General features: G+C 49.4%; 1 protein-coding gene across 1 annotated transcript in view; it reads right to left on the reverse strand.

The window, feature by feature from the left end:
• Window positions 1-18,281, reverse strand: part of LOC147659051 (NACHT, LRR and PYD domains-containing protein 12-like) — a 487,072-nt gene that overhangs the window by 368,140 nt on the left and 100,651 nt on the right. The window contains exon 7 of the mRNA XM_086952007.1: window positions 6,121-6,188. Within this exon, the coding sequence (XP_086808133.1) occupies window positions 6,121-6,188 (68 nt within the window). The remainder of the gene's footprint in view (window positions 1-6,120; window positions 6,189-18,281) is intronic.

The following is an 18,281-nucleotide window of genomic DNA, read 5'->3' on the forward strand; positions in this document are numbered from 1 at the left end:
GCTTGGTGTTATAGTACTGGGTCTCACAGAGGGCAGCCCACCCAGGTACAGTACGGATGCTTGGTGTTATAGTACTGGGTCTCACAGGGCAGCCCACCCAGGTACAGTACAGGTGCTTGGTGTTATAGTACTGGGTCTCAGGGGGCAGCCCACCCAGGTACAGTACGATTCTTGATGTTATAGTACTGGGTCTCAGAGGGCAGCCCACTCAGGTACAGTACAGATGCTTGGTGTTATAGTACTGGGTCTCAGAGTACAGTCCACCCAGGTAGAGTACAGATGCTTGGTGTTATAGTACTGGATCTCAGAGGGCAGCCTACCCAGGTACAGTACGATGCTTGGTGATATAGTACTGGGTCTCAGAGGGCAGCCCACCCAGGTACAATACAGATGCTTGGTGTTACAGTACTGGGTCTCATAGGGCAGCCCACCCAGGTACAGTATGGATGCATGGTATTATAGTACTGGGTCTCAGAGTACAGCCCACCCAGGTAGAGTACAGATGCTTGGTGTTATAGTACTGGGTCTCACATCGGGTAGCCCACCCAGGTACAGTACGGATGCTTAGTGGTATACTATTGGGTCTCAGAGGGCAGCCCACCCAGGTACAGTACAAATGCTTTGTGTTATAGTACTGGGCCTCAGAGGGCAGCCCACCTACGTACAGTACAGATGCTTTGTGTTATAGTACTGGGTCTCAGAGGGCAGCCCACCCAGGTACAGTACGGATGCTTGGTGTTATAGTACTGGGTCTCAGAGGGCAGCCCACCCAGGTACAGTACAGGTGCTTTGTGTTATAGTACTAGGTCTCAAAGGGCAGCCCACCCAGGTTCAGTATGGATGCTTGGTGTTATAGTACTGAGTCCCATAGGGCAGCTCACCCAGGTACAGTACGGATGCTTGGTGTTATAGTACTGGGTCTCAGAGTACAGCCCACCCAGGCACAGTATGGATGCTTGGTCTTATAGTACTGGGTCTCATAAAGGGCAGCCCACCCAGGTACAGTACGGATGCTTGGTCTTCTAGTACTGGGTCTCATAAAGGGCAGCCCACCCTTGTACAGTACGGATGCTTGGTGTTATAGTACTGGGTCTCAGAGGGCAGCCCACCCAGGTACAGTACGGATGCTTAGTGTTATAGTACTGGGCCTCACAGAGAGCGGCCCACCATCCAATAGTCAGCAGCAATTTTGCTGCCTTTTTTATACGTAATGTTGGGGGCTGCCCAGAATGGGCATCCCGATGTCCCCACCCACCTAAACAAAATAGCCACAGTCTTTCTGTGCCCCCTTGGAGCATGTTGGGGCAATAGCCCCCAAGGTAACCCTCTGCCAGGGGCAGCAGAAAGCTCACTAGGCACAGACTTTTTTGCAGAATGCGCCTACCTCTGGGTTTTGGGTCTTAGCGCAGTCTTCCAATGAAAATGGTAACTCACTTGCATGGTTAGGCCATGTGCCCGCGACAGGAAACGGTCGAAACCGCAACATGGAGACACCACATTTTTACAGTGAATACTGACCCTTTGTTTGCAAAGTGCCTAGCAGTAGTTTTTTAACCCTAGCTCTGCCGGCACCTTGGGAAACTAAGCAGTCCTATAAATCTTTTTAAACTAGACTCCTAGGGAAATCCAGGATGGGGTAACTTGTCTGGCTCTCACCAGGTTTGGTTACCCAGAATCCCTTGCAAACCTCAAACTTTGTAAAAAAACACATTTTCCTCACATTTCTGTGGTGGAAAATTCTGGAATCTGTGTGGATCCAAAAATGTCCTGCCATCCAGCGTTCCCCTAGGTGTCCCGATAAAAATGGTACTTCACTTGCGTGGGTGGGTCAAGGTCCCGCGACAGGCAAGGGCCCAAAACCTATTGAGGAGACATCAAAATTACCTATCACAAAATAACCTGGTTTTGCATGGGGGTCCCATTGTTATTGTTATTGTTATCTGAGGTTTGTATAGCGCCAAATCACCATCAGGTCTCTAGGTGCTCATGACAGAAGCAGTAACAACAGCTGAGTAAGTGAACAGAAGGTAGAGATATAACAACATTACTCAAATGGAACAAAAAGCTTCCCTAAACAAAAGCGTTTTCAGTGACTTCCTAAAGTGCAGAAGATTTACTTCTCTACGGAGAGACTCCCGTAGTTTGTTCCATATCTGTGGGACTTGGACAGAAAAAGAACTCCCTCCCTTGGTTGCCATTTTGAAACGCAGACAAGACAGCAATTGGGAGTTGGAAGACCTCAGCGCTTGTTTGGGGTTATAGACCTCAATCCATTCTTTTATATAGGCAGGCGCATGCCCATAGATTGCCTTATGGGTGAAGCATAAACTTTTAAATTCCACCCTTTGCTTTATGGGGAGCCAGTGTAGCCAGCGCAGTAATGGGGAGGCATGGGCCTGTATAGGTGATCTAAAGATCAATCGCGCTGCATCGTTCAGAATGACATGCAGGCCGTTGATCAAACCTAGGTAGAGCACGTTCCCAAATCCAATGAGATTTTGGCCCTGGGGTCGGCGGTCATCTAGAGACACCTTTCTGAAAACTAGACACCCGGGGGAGTCCAGCGAGGTATGACTTGCATGGATCCCAAACGTTTCCCTATCCAGAATCCTCTGTAAACCTCAAATTTTGCTGAAACAAATTACACATTTCTGTGTGGGAATGTTGTAGGATCAGCGGGCGGACACAAATTATCTATCACCCAATGTTCCTTCAGGTCTCCCGATAAAAATGGTTCCTCACTTGTGTGGGCCGGCATAGTGGCTGCAACAGGAAAAGGCCTAAATCGTACGGTGGGGACTTCAAAATGACCTATAGCAAAACTACTTGGCTTTAAGGGGGGGCACCTGGTTTTTTATCCCGGGCTCGCCGCCATCTAGGGAAACCTACCAAACCCACACATTTCTGAAAACTAGACACCTGGTGGAGTGCAACGCGGTATGGCTTGCGTGGATCCCTTAATGTTTCCCAACTCAGAATCCCTGCTAACCTCAAATTTAGCTCCAAACAAAGCACTTTTTCCTTATCGTGCCAGCACATATGTATACATGTAGGGATATGTTGGGGATCCACGCAAGCCATACCTCCCTGGACTCCCCCGGGTGTCTAGGTTTCAGAAATGTGTGGGTTTGGTAGGTTTCCCTTGATGGCTGCCGACCCCAAGACCAAAAACGCAGATGCCCCCTATGATCCGAAAATGACCTGGTTTTGCAAGGGGGGGGGGGTCACATGCAGTTGCTTTTGACATGAGAGAGACATCCAGTAAAGTTCTGAAGAACTGAAGTCTAGTTAAAGACCACACTGTTTCTTCTGACTCAAAAAGACATTTAATATTTACTTGAGTTACTGAATCAGAATCAGAAACCTTTCATTTCCAAGAAATGAATTCTTACAGGAATGTGAGATACTTTCACCTTCCACAAATACAACAAAGAGAACATTCATATCATTATGAATAAATACTTATACAAGAACATCAGTACATCTACTACATTCATGAAAAGGAGAGAAAAATGTGCTTCTAAAAAGTAATCTTAAAGAATTATATCATGTAGCAATCATCACACAATTATTTCCAGCCTGTTAAGTTATTGCACAATATCTCAATTACATCATTGCATAGAGAAAATTAAAATACAGGGCCATTCTAGCCCAGATACTATGGACAATTGAAATTTCTGCCACATAAAATTGGATTCTTGTACACCTCGTCAGCCAGATTATCAGAGCCTATATCAAATTGTGTACCCCTGATTGGCTCTATCAAAATATACTCCAAAGATCTTGAGTTACTGTATCTAGATGATAGGCCAGCCCTCTTGGCTTTGTCAATGCTTGTTTAGGCATTAACTTTCTCATGGGATATAAATAGTGATGTGCATCATGTCAGTAGTATGTTTGTTGAAGATGAGGAATGATGAAAGGCTGCCATGAACTGATAGTGATTGCATGAAAGGAGGGCCGCATGTGAACATGGATGAAGCTGCTAACAACATGTGAGCCTTGTTCAGAACCTTCTTTATTGATGTCTCTTCTATCCTCACTAGAATAAGAGCTCACGACCGGAAGGTTGAGCACAGTCCCCTGGGATAGGTACATTTGCTCGCTGAGCCATCTCACCAGAATAGGAGCCTGTGACCGGAAGATTGCAGACAGACCCCTAGGATAGGTGCATTTGCTCGCTGAGCCATTTCATCAAAATTGGAGCCCGTGACCGGAAGGTTGAGCACAGTCCCCTGGGATATGTGCATTTGCTCACTGAGTCATCTCACCAGAATAGGATCCCGTGACCGGAAGGTTGAGCACAGTCCCCTGGGAAAGCTGCATTTGCTCGCTGAGTCATCTCACCAGAATAGGATCCTGTGAGTGGAAGGTTGCAGACAGTCCCCTGGGATAACTGCATTTGCTCGCAGAGTCATCTCACCAGAATAGGATCCTGTGACCGGAAGGTTGCAGACAGTGCCCTGGGACAGGTGCATTTGCTCGCTGAGCCATCTCACCAGAATAGGAGCCCGTAACCGGAAGGTTGAGCACAGTCCCCTGGAATAGGTGAATTTGTTTGCTGAGTCATTTCACCAGAATAGGAGCCAGGGACCGCAAGGTTGAGCACAGTCCCCTGGGAATGGTGCATTTGCTCTGTGAGCCATCTCACCAGAATCGAAACCCGTGATCGGAAGGCTGAGCACAGCCCTCTGGGATAGGTGCATTTGCTCGCTGAACCATCTCACCAGAATAGGAGCCAGTGACCGGAATGTTGAGCATAGTCCCCTGGGACAGGTGCATTTGCTCGCTGAGCCATCTCACCAGAATAGGAGCCCGTGACCGGAAGGTTGAGCACAGTCCCCTGGGATAGGTGCATTTGCTCGCTGAGCCATTTCACCAGAATAGGAGCCAGGGACCGCAAGGTTGAGCACAGTTCCCTGGGTTAGGAACATTTGCTCGCTGAGCCTTCTCACCAGAATAGGGTCCCATGACAGGAAGGTTGAGCACAGTCCCCTGGGATAGGTGCATTTGCTCGGTGAGCCATCTCACCAGATTAGGAGCCCGTGACCGGAAGGTTGAGCACAGACCCCTGGGATAGGTGCATTTGCTTGCTGAGCCATCTCACTAGAATAGGAGCCCCTGAGCTGAAGGTCGGGCACAGTCCCCTGGGATAGGTACATTTGCTTGCTGAGCCATCTCACCAGAATAGGAGCTAGTGACCGGAACGTTGAGCACAGACCCCTGGGATAGGTGCATTTGCTCGCTGAGCCATCTTGCCAGAATAGGAGCCAGTGACCGGAAGGTTGAGCACAGTCCCACGGGATAAGTGCATTTGCTCGCTGAGCCATCTCACCAGAATAGTAGCAGGTGACCGGAAGGTTGAGCACAGTCCCCCGGGATAGGTGCATTTGCTCGCTGAGCCATTTCACCAGAATAGGATCCTGTGACCGGAAGGTTGAGCACAGTCCCCTGGGATAGGTGCATTTGCTCGCTGAGCCATCTCACCAGAATAGGATCCCTTGACCGGAAGGCTGAGCACAGCCCTCTGGGATAGGTGCCTTTGCTTGCTGAGCCATCTCACCCGAATAGGAGCCAGTGACCGGAATGTTGAGCATAGTCCCCTGGTATAGGTGCATTTTCTCGCTGAGCCATTTCACCAAATTAGGAGCCCGTGACCAGAATGCTGGGCACAGTCCCGTGGGACAGGTGCATTTGCTTGCTGAGCCATCTCACCAGAATAGAAGCCCGTGACCGGAATGTTGAGCACAGTCCCCTGGGATAGGTGCATTTGCACGCTGAGCCTTCTTACTAGAATAGGAGCCTGTGACCGGAAGGTTGAGCATAGTCCCCTGGGATAGGTGCATTTGCTCGCTGAGCCATCTCACCAGAATAGGAGCCTGGGACCGGAAGGTTGAGCACAGTCCCCCAGGATAGGTGCATTTGCTCGCAGAGCCATCTCACTAGAACAAGAGCAGACAGGTGGAAGTCACTGCATCTTATAATAACTGCTGCTAAATGCAGAAGAAAGGTTAACATTTTATACCCTTAAGAAGAATCTCCTACGTCTGAACTTAACATGGTCTCGGTGAGAATGATGTAACCCCCCCACCTTCCCATGGACATTGATACTGAACTCACCTGAGCTCCTTGAGGCGGCTTCGCGGATCCCTCAGCACCTCACACAGCAGAGACACCTCTGGCTCCGGCTTCTCCTCGAAAAAGGGGAAGGAATAAGATGGAATAACCTCTTCCCACATCTCACAGCTGCTTAATCTGTGGAGGAAAGAGCAGCCATGAGCCTCACAGGTGGGTGCAGGGGTCAGTGCAGGGATAAGGGGCTCAGTGCAGGGGTCAGTGCAAGGGTCAATGCAGGGGTCAGTGCAAGGGTCAGGGCAGGGCTCAGTGCAGGGGTCAGGGCAGGGGTCAGTGTAGGGGTCAAGGGCTCAGTGCAGGGGTCAGTGCTGGGGTCAGTTCAGGGATCAGGGCAAAGGTCAGTGCTGGGGTCAGGGCAGGGCTCAGTGCAAGGGTCAGGGAAGGGGTCAGTGCAGGGTCAGTGCAGAAGTCAGTGCAAGGGTCAGTGCAGGGGTCAGTGCAGGGGTCAGTGCTGGGGTCAGGGCAGAGGTCAGTGCAATATTCAGTGCAGGGGTCAGTGCAGGGGTCTGGGGCTCAGTGCAGGGGTCAGTGCAGGGGTCCGTGCAAGAATCAGTGCAGGGCTCAGTGCAGGGGTCTGTGCAGGGGTCAGTGCAGGGGTCAGTGCAGGGCTCAATGCAGGGCTCAGTGCAGGGCTCAGTGCAGGGGTCAGGGGCTCAGTGCAGAAGTCAGTAGAGGGGTCAGTGCAGGGCTCAGTGCAAGGGTCAGTGCAGGGCTCAGTGCAAGGGTCAGTGCGGAGGTCAGTGCAGGGGTCAGTGCAGGGGTCAGTGCAGGGGTCAGTGCAGGGGTCAGTGCAAGGGTCAGTGCAGGGGTCAGTGCAAGGGTCAGTGCGGGGTAAGTGCGTGTAAGTGCAGGGCTCCGTGCAGGGCTCCGTGCAGGGGTCAGTGCAGGGGTCAGTGCAGGGCTCAGTGCAAGGGTCAGTGCGGAGGTCAGTGCAGGGGTCAGTGCAGGGGTCAGTGCAGGGGTCAGTGCAGGGGTCAGTGCAAGGGTCAGTGCAGGGGTCAGTGCAAGGGTCAGTGCGGGGTAAGTGCGTGTAAGTGCAGGGGACAGTGCAGGGGTCAGTGCAGGGGTCAGTGCAGGGGTCAGTGCACAGGGGTCAGGGCAGGGGTCAGGGCAGGGGTCAGGGCAGGGGTCAGTGCAGAGGTCAGTGCAAGACTCTGTGCACAGGGGTCAGTGCAGGGGTCAGTGTTATGTTATGTTATGTTATGTTATGTTATGTTATGTTATGTTATGTTATGTTATTTTATGTTAGATCAATTTCTATACCACACAGCTGCCCCAGCAAAGGGGCGTCGCAGCGCTTTAGCAGAAAAGACGAAGCGGCCATCAGAAGGTAGCAAGCAGCAGAAGCGGAGTAAAACAGTTATATCCTACGTGGGTACAGATAGGTCTTAATCGCCTTCCTAAATGAAAGAAGGTCATTAAGCGCTCGGATATTGGTCGGCAATGAGTTCCACTATTTTGACGATCCATATCCAACCCAGTGCAAGGCTCAGTGCACAGGAGTCAGTGCAGGGTCAGTGCAGGGCTCAGTGCAGGGGGCAGTGCAGGGGGCAGTGCAGGGCTCAGTGCAGGGGTCAGTGCAGGGCTCAGTGCACAGGAGTCAGTGCAGGGTCAGTGCAGGGGTCAGTGCAGTGCTCAGAGCAGGGCTCAGTGCAGGGGTCTGTGCAGGGGTCTGTGCAGGGGTCAGTGCAGGGGTCAGTGGAGATATCAGGGCAGGGGTCAGTGCAGGGGTCAGGGCAGGGGTCAGTGCAGGGGTCAGTACAGGGCTCAGGGGCTCAGTGCATGGCTCAGTGCAGGGGTAAGGGTAGGGGTCAGTGCAAGGCTCAGTGCACAGGGGTCAGTGCAGGGGTCAGTGCAGGGGTCAGTGCACAGGGATCAGTGCAGGGTTCAATGCAGGGGTCAGTGCAGGGGTCAGTGCAGGGGTCAGTGGAGAGATCAGTGCAGGGGTCAGTGCACAGGGGTCAGTGCAGGGGTCAGTGCAGGGGTCAGTGCAGGGGTCAGTGCACAGTGCACAGGGGTCAGTGCACAGGTGTCAGTGCACGGGGGTCAGTGCACAGGGGTCAGTGCAGGGGTCAGTGCAGGGGTCAGTGCAGGGGTCAGTGCACAGTGCACAGGGGTCAGTGCACAGGTGTCAGTGCACGGGGGTCAGTGCACAGGGGTCAGTGCAGGGGTCAGTGCAGGGATCAGTGCAAGGGTCAGTGCAGGGGTCAGTCAGGGGTCTTGTTAGAAATGGAATCCCCGGGGCGTGACTTGGATGCCGCGCAAGATGGCCGGCTAGGTGCGGAGCTCCGCTACACCGTCACACCTCTAAGCTTTTTTCCCGATGTGAATGGGACTGCTCTCACCTCTTATCTCCGAATTCACCTAGCGGAACCTTGGGAGAACAAGCGGAGCGGCTTTGCGGCTTTTGGAGTGCCGCGCTTCACCCGTTTCCGCGATGTTTCTGCCGCTCCTCACGGAACCGCCATTTTGAAGGTTCCTCAACTGCCGGACCTCTGCCTACGCATCACAGCAGAACGACCTCAACTGCCATGTACCACTTAGCAGCAACAACCTAGCGGGTGAGCAACCTAAATATGTGGTGATTTCTTCATACGTCTATCTGCATTTCCCTACTCTGAGGAATCCTTGCTCAGACACTTGGTCATGGCGTTTCCTCTGTGAGACCCGCTCTCTTCACCTCTCAGCGCTACTCCTTGTACACGCACTACTGCTGCGCTTCATGGCTTTTTACTGAATTCTTGGACTTTCTGTGCATTTTATTAACCCTCGGCTGCCTCATGACGCACTTTTACTAACCGCCATCCTCAGCGTCCTCTCCATTCAATTTCCTGGCGCTCTTTTGTGTATTTACTAGCGCTTCCCTAGGAGATAACTTCATTTTCTCCTCTTCATGTGCTGTATTTTTTGGAACACTTTGTATTATATGGGCGCTTCGCTCACCTTATACTAAGAAGATTTTCTGAAACATTTTCAGCACACTTTTTATACTTCTCAGGAAATTGAGATTGGTTATTGGCAGCAGTAGACATTTCTATGGTGAAACTACGCAAACCTAAATTTGTCTTTACTTCCTCTGCAAATAATTCTGTGGGTTCGTCAACTGGTGCATCTAAATCGACTCATTCTATAAAAATGTCGAATTCTTCCTCTCAGAAAGCCTCTTTGGCTCACTCATCTTCCAGTAGACCCTCTCCACTGACTCCTTCTGGCAAACGTCTCAAACAGAACTCTCCTACACCGGAGGATAATGCTTCCTCATCTCCTATTGATCAAATTTTAGAAGAGCTTCGTGCAATGCGTCCTTTTGTCGAGGAGACAAGCAAGGATATGCAGCTTCTGAAAGACAAATGGGAGTCCATGGATGCTCGCATTTCTTCTGTGGAGCTACAGATTCCTGCGGTTCAATCCAACTCGCAACGCATTGATACATTACAAAAGACTGTCCTTTCTCTACAAAAGCATACGGAAGATTTGGAAAATCGCAACAGAAGAAACAACCTACGTATTTACAATCTACTGGAAAATCTTGAGGGGGACAATCCAGGGACTTTCTTTACCACCTTCCTACCGAAACTTTTGGATATGCCCCCCTCCACAACCATCAGTATACAGAGAGCTCATAGACTAGGCGCAAGAACAGACTCATCTTCTAAGCCCCGTGGAGTCATTATCCTATTTTTGAAGTTTACAGATCTTCTTTTGATTCTTTCAGCAGCAAGGAACAAAAAACAATTGACTTGGCAAGGTCAACGAGTTTACTTCTCCCAAGATGTCTCTAATGCCACTGCCTCCAGACGTAAAGAGTTTCTAGCAATGCGTCCTTCTCTGCGTTCCCTGGGAGCAAGATATGGATTGTTTCACCCTTGTACCCTCAGAGTCACTTATCGGAATAAAACTTGGTCATTTCAAGAGCCTGGTGAACTACGAAATTTCCTCTTATTGCAGAGTGAAGAAGGGATGGATGCCTCCTCCTCTACTTCGAACAGTGGCTGAAATGTTTTTTGTTGTCTCCATGTACTGCTTTCTACTAGTGTCTCTCTGATTTCATGTACTCTTCCATACTCCTTATCTTAATCTTCATCTTCTCATCCTCTTTATCTTCTTCTTTTTTCTTATGTCTCCCTGCGTATGTTATAAATGCTTTTTCTTTCTAATTTCTGACTATATACTTTGTGTCACGTGTTCCGTATGTTAACAATTTCTCCTTTTTTCCCCATGCAGATATGTGTCGGATGCTCCCTTCACCATTTTGTTCCATCCTTTGTTCCTTTTTGTGAGGTCTCGGTGTGGTTCTGCTCCTGGTCCTGGTCCACCCGTCTTGTAATGCATCACCACCTCCCCACCTACCCCCTTTGTGTACCTCCCCTTTCAGGTATGTTCATTACAGTCATCCTTTTGGATTTGTGCTGTCTTCTATGCCTCCTCTCTTTTGTTCCTTCTCCTTCTTTTGCTGACCTTCTCTCCTTTTCCTTACCTCTTTCCCTATCCCCTTCTCTTTTTCCTCCTCCGCCTATCCTTCCTTCTACCTTTTTAATGACTTTCATAGTTTTTACCTCTCTAAAGTTTGAATTACTATTTGTACAGTATGTATTTGTGTTTTTCAATTTTGAACAGTTTATTACTCTTTCACCTTCAAAGTTGTTTCCTGGAATGTGAAAGGATTTAATCACCCTATCAAACGGCAGAGAGTACTCTCACACCTATCGTCTTACAATCCTGATATTGTTCTTATTCAAGAAACCCATCTCTCAGATTTTGAATCCTTAAAGCTAAAAAAATTGTGGGTTGGTACTGTTTTGTTCTCTCCTACCTCTCATAAAAAGAACGGGGTTGCTATCTTGATTCATAAACGGCTTCAGTGTAAAGTTCTACTTGAGGAAAAGGATGATGAGGGTCATTGGATTTTAGCTAAACTACTCATTAATGCTATCCCACTTACTGTGTTCAATGTTTATGGCCCTACATGCTTTGACTCCTCTTTTTGGCCCTCCATTACAGCAAAATGCATTCAATATAAGGATGATTCTTTCCTATTAGGTGGAGACTGTAATCAGATTATAGATCCCTTTTTGGATCGCAGATCCTCTGTTCGTTTTTCTCCTCACAAGCCCCATAAACAGTTTCTCGACACTATCAATCAGGCACATCTTGTGGACTCATGGAGACTCACTCACCCAGATATTATAGACTTCTCCTTTTTCTCTCCCCCTCATGCCTCTTTCTCTCGTTTAGACTACATCTTTCTATCCTCATCTTTATCTCAACACCTTCTCTCCTCTTCTATTGAACCTATCGTTATTTCTGATCATGCTCCAATTATCACTGTATTTGATCTTCTTCCTCCTACTCCTAAATCTTCTCGCTGGCGCTTTAATTCTTCTCTTCTTACTGATCCTATTTTTTCCTCCTCTTTTCGCTCTTTCACTTCTGAATTTTTCCAACTTAACTCTAACCCTGATACCCCTCCTCATGTTCTTTGGGATTCCTTCAAGGCCACAGCCCGTGGTTTTATTATCGATTTTGTCTCTAAAAAGAAGAAAAAGTTCCTTCAAAAACGTAAACTTACCCTGGCACACATTAAGTCGTTAGAACATCAATTCTACACCTCTTCTCCGAATCATATGTCTCCTGAACTTCTTAAGGCTAAAATTGCTTTTAATAAACTTACTACCAATTCAGCTTCCTCCTTTTTTCTGCGGAGCAGTGCACGATACTATGGGGGTCGCAATAAATCCGGTAAATTATTGGCTAATTATCTAAAATCGCGTAAGGAACGTACTAACATTGACTCTATTTATTCCCCTTCTAATGTTCTTGTACATACAGATGCAGAAATTTTGGAGCAATTTCACTCTTTTTATGAATCTTTATACTCTCCTGAAAACCCCTCTTCCCCAGAGCTTATACAATCTTATTTTGATAACCTACCCAAGCCAGACACTTCCCAACTTAATTTTTCGGACATTGATACGGATCTCACCATTTCTGAATTATCCACTGCTTTGTCCTCTCTTACTAAAGGCAAAACTCCAGGACCTGATGGCTTTCCAGTTGAATTTTACTTGCACTTTTCTGATCTCCTTTTACCCAAACTTCTCTCTCTTTTTCAGTCTTTTTGTTCTACTGGGTCAGCCCAAGGCTCATTTCAGGATGCTACCATATGCCTTATCCCTAAAGAAGGTAGAGATCCTAAATTTTGTAAGAATTATCGCCCTATCTCTTTAGTTAATGTGGACTATAAGCTTTGCAAAAATTATTAGCCCTCCGCCTTGATCCGTTCATGCCACATCTCATCGGGAAAGAGCAATGTGGTTTTGTTAAGGGCCGTCTTACTTCGGACAATTCCAGACTCTTCCTTAATGTTTTAAGTAAAGCCCCTTCGTTGTCGATTCCCATTGATGCCATCTCAGTTGATGCTGAGAAAGCCTTTGATTGAGTTGATTGGTCTTTTCTCATGGCTTCCCTGAAATGGCATGGCTTCAATCCTAAGTTTATCTCTTATATCTCTTTAATATATTCTATGCCCAAAGCTTCCGTTCTAGTCAATGGTCACCTCACTTCCCCATTCACACTTCAACGTGGAGTTCGTCAGGGCTGCCCTTTGTCACCTCTTTTGTTTATTTTAGCACTTGAACCCTTTCTCTCTTCTATACGCAACAATCCCTCCATTTCTGGATTCCCATATGGGGATCATCATCTTAAACTATCTGCCTATGCTGATGATATCCTTTTATTTATTTCAGACCCGGTTACTTCTGTTCCCGCCTTATTAAGTGAATTTGAAAAATTCTCTTTGGTTTCAGGTTATAAAATAAATTCTGATAAAACAGAAATACTTCCTTTAACTAAATTTTGCCTTCCTCACTTCTTCACTTCTACCGGCTTTGCTTGGAATTCTAAAAAAATAAAATATCTTGGTGTCCTTTTCTCTAACTCTATCTCCTCCTCTATTCAACTTAATATGAATGCAGTCACCTCTAGGATAGATTCTTTGCTCTCCTCTTGGAATCCTTTATTTCTTTCTTGGTGGGGTCGTCTTGACTCCATTAAGATGATGATTGCCCCGATTTTAATTTACTTATTGTCAATGCTCCCAATTCGTATTCCAGCGCTTTATTTCTGCCGCATTGATTCTGTTTTGTCCAAATTTCTCTGGAAACAGAAAAAAGCGCCTATATCTCTCTCAGCTCTTCGTAAATCTAAAATTAATGGTGGGACCAATATTCCGGACTTTCGCCTCTACCATAAATCCTTCTCCCTTCGACAAGCTTCCCGTTGGTTATCACAGGAGACCTCCCCCTTCTCTCCCCTTTGGCTCTCGGTTGAACAGGAATTATTGATGCCTTATTCTTTCCAGGAGGTAATTCGTTTCACTGCTAAAGCCCCATGTCTTAATCCCCTGCTATTTAAACACACTTCCTCCCTTTTGCGGCCTTTAGTCTCTTCTGTCTCTATCTCTCAGGAATCCTTCTTATTACTACCTATCTGGTATAACTCACTAATTTTAATACATAATAGACCCGTCGCATGGCCCTCGTGGAGATCGAAAGGTATCATCTGGGTACATCATCTTTTTGATGGTTCATCTCCTTGCTCGTTTCCTCATCTTCAATCTCAATTCCACTGCCCCCCTTCTTTTGCAAAGAAATTCTTCATACTTATGGAGACCATTCTTGATCGTTATTGTTCTCTTCCCTCTGAAGGTTTACCAGCCTCGTCTCCCTCTTTACTTACCATCCTCTCTACTATCCCTAAAGCTTCCCTTATTTATCGGTATTTCTCAGCCCCTGACCCGGAGCGTCCCAAATCGAAATTGGAACTATCTTGGGAGAAAGACTTGGGTTCATCTTGGTCAATCTCTCTTTGGGACAAAATATGAGCCAGATCCTTGAAGATTTCCCGTACTGCCTCTCTTACTCAATCCCTATTTTTCTTTTATCACAGACTCTACCTTTCACCTCTTTCTATTTCTCGCTTTCAACCCAATTCTGTAGCTAACTGTTGGACCTGTAAAGCTCCCAATGCTGATCTTCTACACCTCTTCTTCCTCTGCCCCTCAGTTCGCCTTTTTTGGAATAGAATATGGTCCTGACTCTCCCGCATTTTCAACATCTCTGTCCCCTTTTCCACCTCTCTTATTTTTCTAGGTAGCCTTTCAGACAATTTAGAACTCCCTCCACATTCTCATGGTCTCTTTGATCTTATGTTGGCCCTTGCATTGCAACATATTGTTTCCAACTGGAAATCCCTGAATACTCTGTCCCTAAACTGTTGGTGGAATCTAGTATGCCATTCACATAGACTTGATGTTGCTTTTGCCTCCTCCTGCAAAACCTCCCGAAATGTTGAACTCTACTGGTTACCTCTCACCCTATATTTGGATCACTCTGCCAAAAAGATATATTCTCCGCTTTCCTCTGAGAATTTCAAACCCCCTTGAGCATAGGTACTCCTGCTTGTAATTTATGATATTTTTCAATTTCACTAATGCAGTTTTATAGCTTTATTCACGTTTTCCTTTTAACTAAGGTTCTTATTTTAGGTAATTGCTGAATATTGTGTATTTACTGTACTTTTGACTGACATTCATTGTATTTCTATCTTTATTCATTTTTCTATGATATTACCATGATTTTCTTTCCCTCCCTTCCCTCTCCCCCCTCCTCCCCGTAAAATAATTCAAAATGCTTTGCTTTTTCTTTCTGATATTGGCTGCTTCTGTTTAGTTTCTCCCAACTTTTAAAATTTCTCTTGTATTTTGCTGATGTCACCTTATTGTAATATCTAGTTTTACTCTAATAAAGCTTTCAAACATAAAAAAAAAAAGAAATGGAATCCCCACCTGTCCGAAGGCTCGCGCCCCGGTCCCATAGGAACTCCACTCCCATGTAACAGGAAGGGAGGTGCCCTTCCCAAAATGGCGCCTGCTCCCCTTAGGAGGACAGTGGCTAGGGTAGGCAGGCTTATCTTCTAGTTGGCATGCCAAGCATTTTGGACTGCACGAGGTAGTAGACGAGACCCACTACAGAATACACATGACACAGAGTTATAGGAAAATATTGGCTTCTTCATATAATACTCTCAGCAGGTAAATAACCATACAATCAGCACAGTACCTCGCGAAGAGGCCGTGGTTCTGTCTTTAAAGTTTGTGGCGCACCAGCGGTGTGGCTGGAGGTAGGCTTCAAACTCACGGGTTTGTCCTCAAAGTTCGTGGCGCCCCCAGCAGCGCGGCAGGAGGGCGGAACGCACTCGACGTTGCCAGTGGTGGGAAAGTGCGGATGAACAGCATCAGCAGGCTCCGGTGATGGTGAGGACTTGGAGCCACGACAGCATCTGCAGGGCTTAGGTGCTGGTGGGAGCTTGAAGACACGACAGCGTCAGCAGGGCTCAGCTGATGCGAGGACTCAGGTGATGCAAGTACTTGGAGCCGCGACAGCGTCAGCAGGACTCAGATGATGCGAGGACTTGAAGCTGCAACAGCGTCACCAGGGCTCAGACGATGTGAGGACTTGGAGCCAGGACAGCGTCAGCAGGGCTCAGATGATGCGAGGACTTGGAGCCGCGACAGCGTCAGCAGGGCTCAGATGATGGCGAGGGGCACACTCGTCGTGCCTTCAGAGGGCTCCCAGGGGTACCTCTTCGGAGGTTCCCCTAGCAGATCTGAATCTCTAGTCCCAGTATCCTTCTTTTATCTCTAAAAAAGTCTTTGATGTCCTTTCATGTAGGCCGGGGGTTTCCCTCCCCTGGGCCTGGTTGGGGGTGGCTCCCGTCATGGGACACCTCATCCTTTGAAGCAAGAAGGCAGGGTCATCAGCCGCCCAGCAGGAAGCGGCATCGGTATTGTGGAGGACAGGACGCAGCCCCGAAACTCCTCCTCCCCTCTAATCTAAGGGGCAGACAGCAGATACCAGATGTCGGAGTTTCCCCAGGCCCTGTCACTATCTCCAGACGGGTAATAGACATCCTGGCAGTTTAGTCCGGCAATATCGCATGGAGCACAGTCCCGGTCTAGAAGTCCTATTTCTAGACCTAGGAGGTGGAGAGCACTCTTCCTAAGGATTGTTTGGAGTATTTCTGATTCTAGGGATGTTAGTCCCGTATTTCTCCCACGTTCCACGGGTCAGATAACTAATAAGGGGTATGACACGAAAAGCTACTAAATGAAGATGGCTGCATGTTAGACGGGGACCCGGAGGGTCGGCCGAGTACAGGGGGAGAAGCCTCCGGTGAGGGCCGTCTCCGGCGATCGTACAGACAAGTAACTTCCCCCCCACAGATGGACACCACACAAGGATGAGTTCAACACACTTTATATACGAATTTTGAGGCAAGGTGATAACGATACAGTGGAACCAGGATACGAGGATCCTGCCAATTCTATTCTCAGTAGGGTAGAGGGGTAGCGGGACAGTCTTAGTACCGGTCCGGTACAGGTGCGGTAAGAGGGAAGCTCACAATCCTCGAGCTTGGGGGTCCACAAAGATGAGCCGCGGCAGCGCCAGCAGGCTAGGATGATGGTTCACAGCGAGGAGGGCCGCGGCAGCGCCAGCAGGCTAGGACGAAGGTTCACAGCGATGAGAGCCGCGGCAGCGCCAGCAGGCTAGGACGATGGTTCACAACGAGGAGGGCCGCGGCAGCGCCAGCAGGCTACGAAGTTGGTGCACGACGAGAAAGGCTGGGGCAGCGCCAGCAGGCCAAGACGATGGTTCACGTTGAAGAGGGCCGCGGCAGCGCCAGCAGGCCAAGACGATGGTTCACAAGAAAGGGCCGCGGCAGCGCCAGCAGGCCTTCAAGGATGAGTTCCTCACGGTGTCTCTCGACTCCAAGATACAATTGCCTTCCTGCTCTGGAGCTGCCCCAGTTATAGGTCTTGTCTCCTTTGATGTCCGGACCCTCGCACTTGGAGGTCGGGAGGTCCGGGATGAGGGAGTCCAGACACCCAGCAGGGGGGTGGAGCCAGTGCCCGGGGAGGCCGGGGGCGATCGACACCTGGCGGAGGGGAGCCATTGGCACTCCTTCTCCCATTGACCTGCCAAGTGGTCTCTTCACCTCCTGGGAGGATGGTGGTGCCTCGATGTCGGGGCCTGGCCAGGCCCAGGGTTGGGGTCGAGCCGAGGCAACGCGGCCTTGTTATGTAGTGTCCAAAGATGGCGGCTGGGCCGGGGCAGTGGTGCTGACGGGGGCCCGGGCCAGCCGATACTGGGGTGTTCGGGAGCTGGAGTTCTGTTGTGGATGGGTCGTGGGTTGCCCCGGGGGGTTGCCGGGATGGTTCTTGTCTTGGATACAGGGAGAGCCGGGGTTCCGGCCTCGTCATGCGGGGAGGGAGCGGGCCTTCCACGAGGCCTGTCCAACAAGCATCCCCCCCAGCTGAAGGCAGGGAGAGTCACCCATCCTCTTGGGTACTCTCCTCGCCGAGGCGGAAGAAGCGTGACAGGCCGTCTGCGTTGGCGTGGTCCTGGCCTGGACGATGCTCCACAGTGAAGTCCATCCCCTGCAGGGAGATGGACCAGCGCAACAGTTTTGGGTTCTCTCCCCGCATCTGCATCAGCCATTGCCGGGGTCGGTGATCTGTCTGCACCCGGAAGTGGGTACCAAAGAGATAGGGCCGGAGCTTCTTGAGGGCCGATACCACGGCGAAGGCCTCGCGCTCGATGGGGGTCCAGCGCTGTTCTCGGGCCAGCAGGCTTCGGCTGATGAAGGCCACTGGCTGATCTACGCCCTCGGTGTTGAGTTGAGAGAGGACGGCCCCAATGCCGTGATCTGAGGCGTCCGTCTGCACTATGAACTCCCGGCTGTAGTCGGGGGCCTGGAGCACGGGGGCGGTGCACATGGCGGCCTTCAGTTTCTCAAAGGCCGCTTGACAGTCCGGAGTCCAGTTGAAGGTTTTGGGGTTCTTCTTGGATGTGAGTTCTGTGAGGGGCCCCACAATGCTGCCATAGTCCTTTACAAACCGCCGGTAGTACCCGGTGAGCCCCAGGAAGGCTCGGACCTCGGTTTGGGTGACAGGTGGTTGCCAGGCCTGGATGGCAGCGATCTTGAGCTGGAGGGGGGCCACCAGACCGCTCCCCACTTGGTGTCCCAGGTAGGTCACGGACCCTTGGCCAATCTGGCATTTGCTGGCTTTGATGGTGAGCCCGGCC

The sequence above is a fragment of the Lissotriton vulgaris genome, unplaced genomic scaffold (assembly GCF_964263255.1).
Source record: "Lissotriton vulgaris unplaced genomic scaffold, aLisVul1.2 SCAFFOLD_787, whole genome shotgun sequence".
Taxonomy (NCBI): domain Eukaryota; kingdom Metazoa; phylum Chordata; class Amphibia; order Caudata; family Salamandridae; genus Lissotriton; species Lissotriton vulgaris.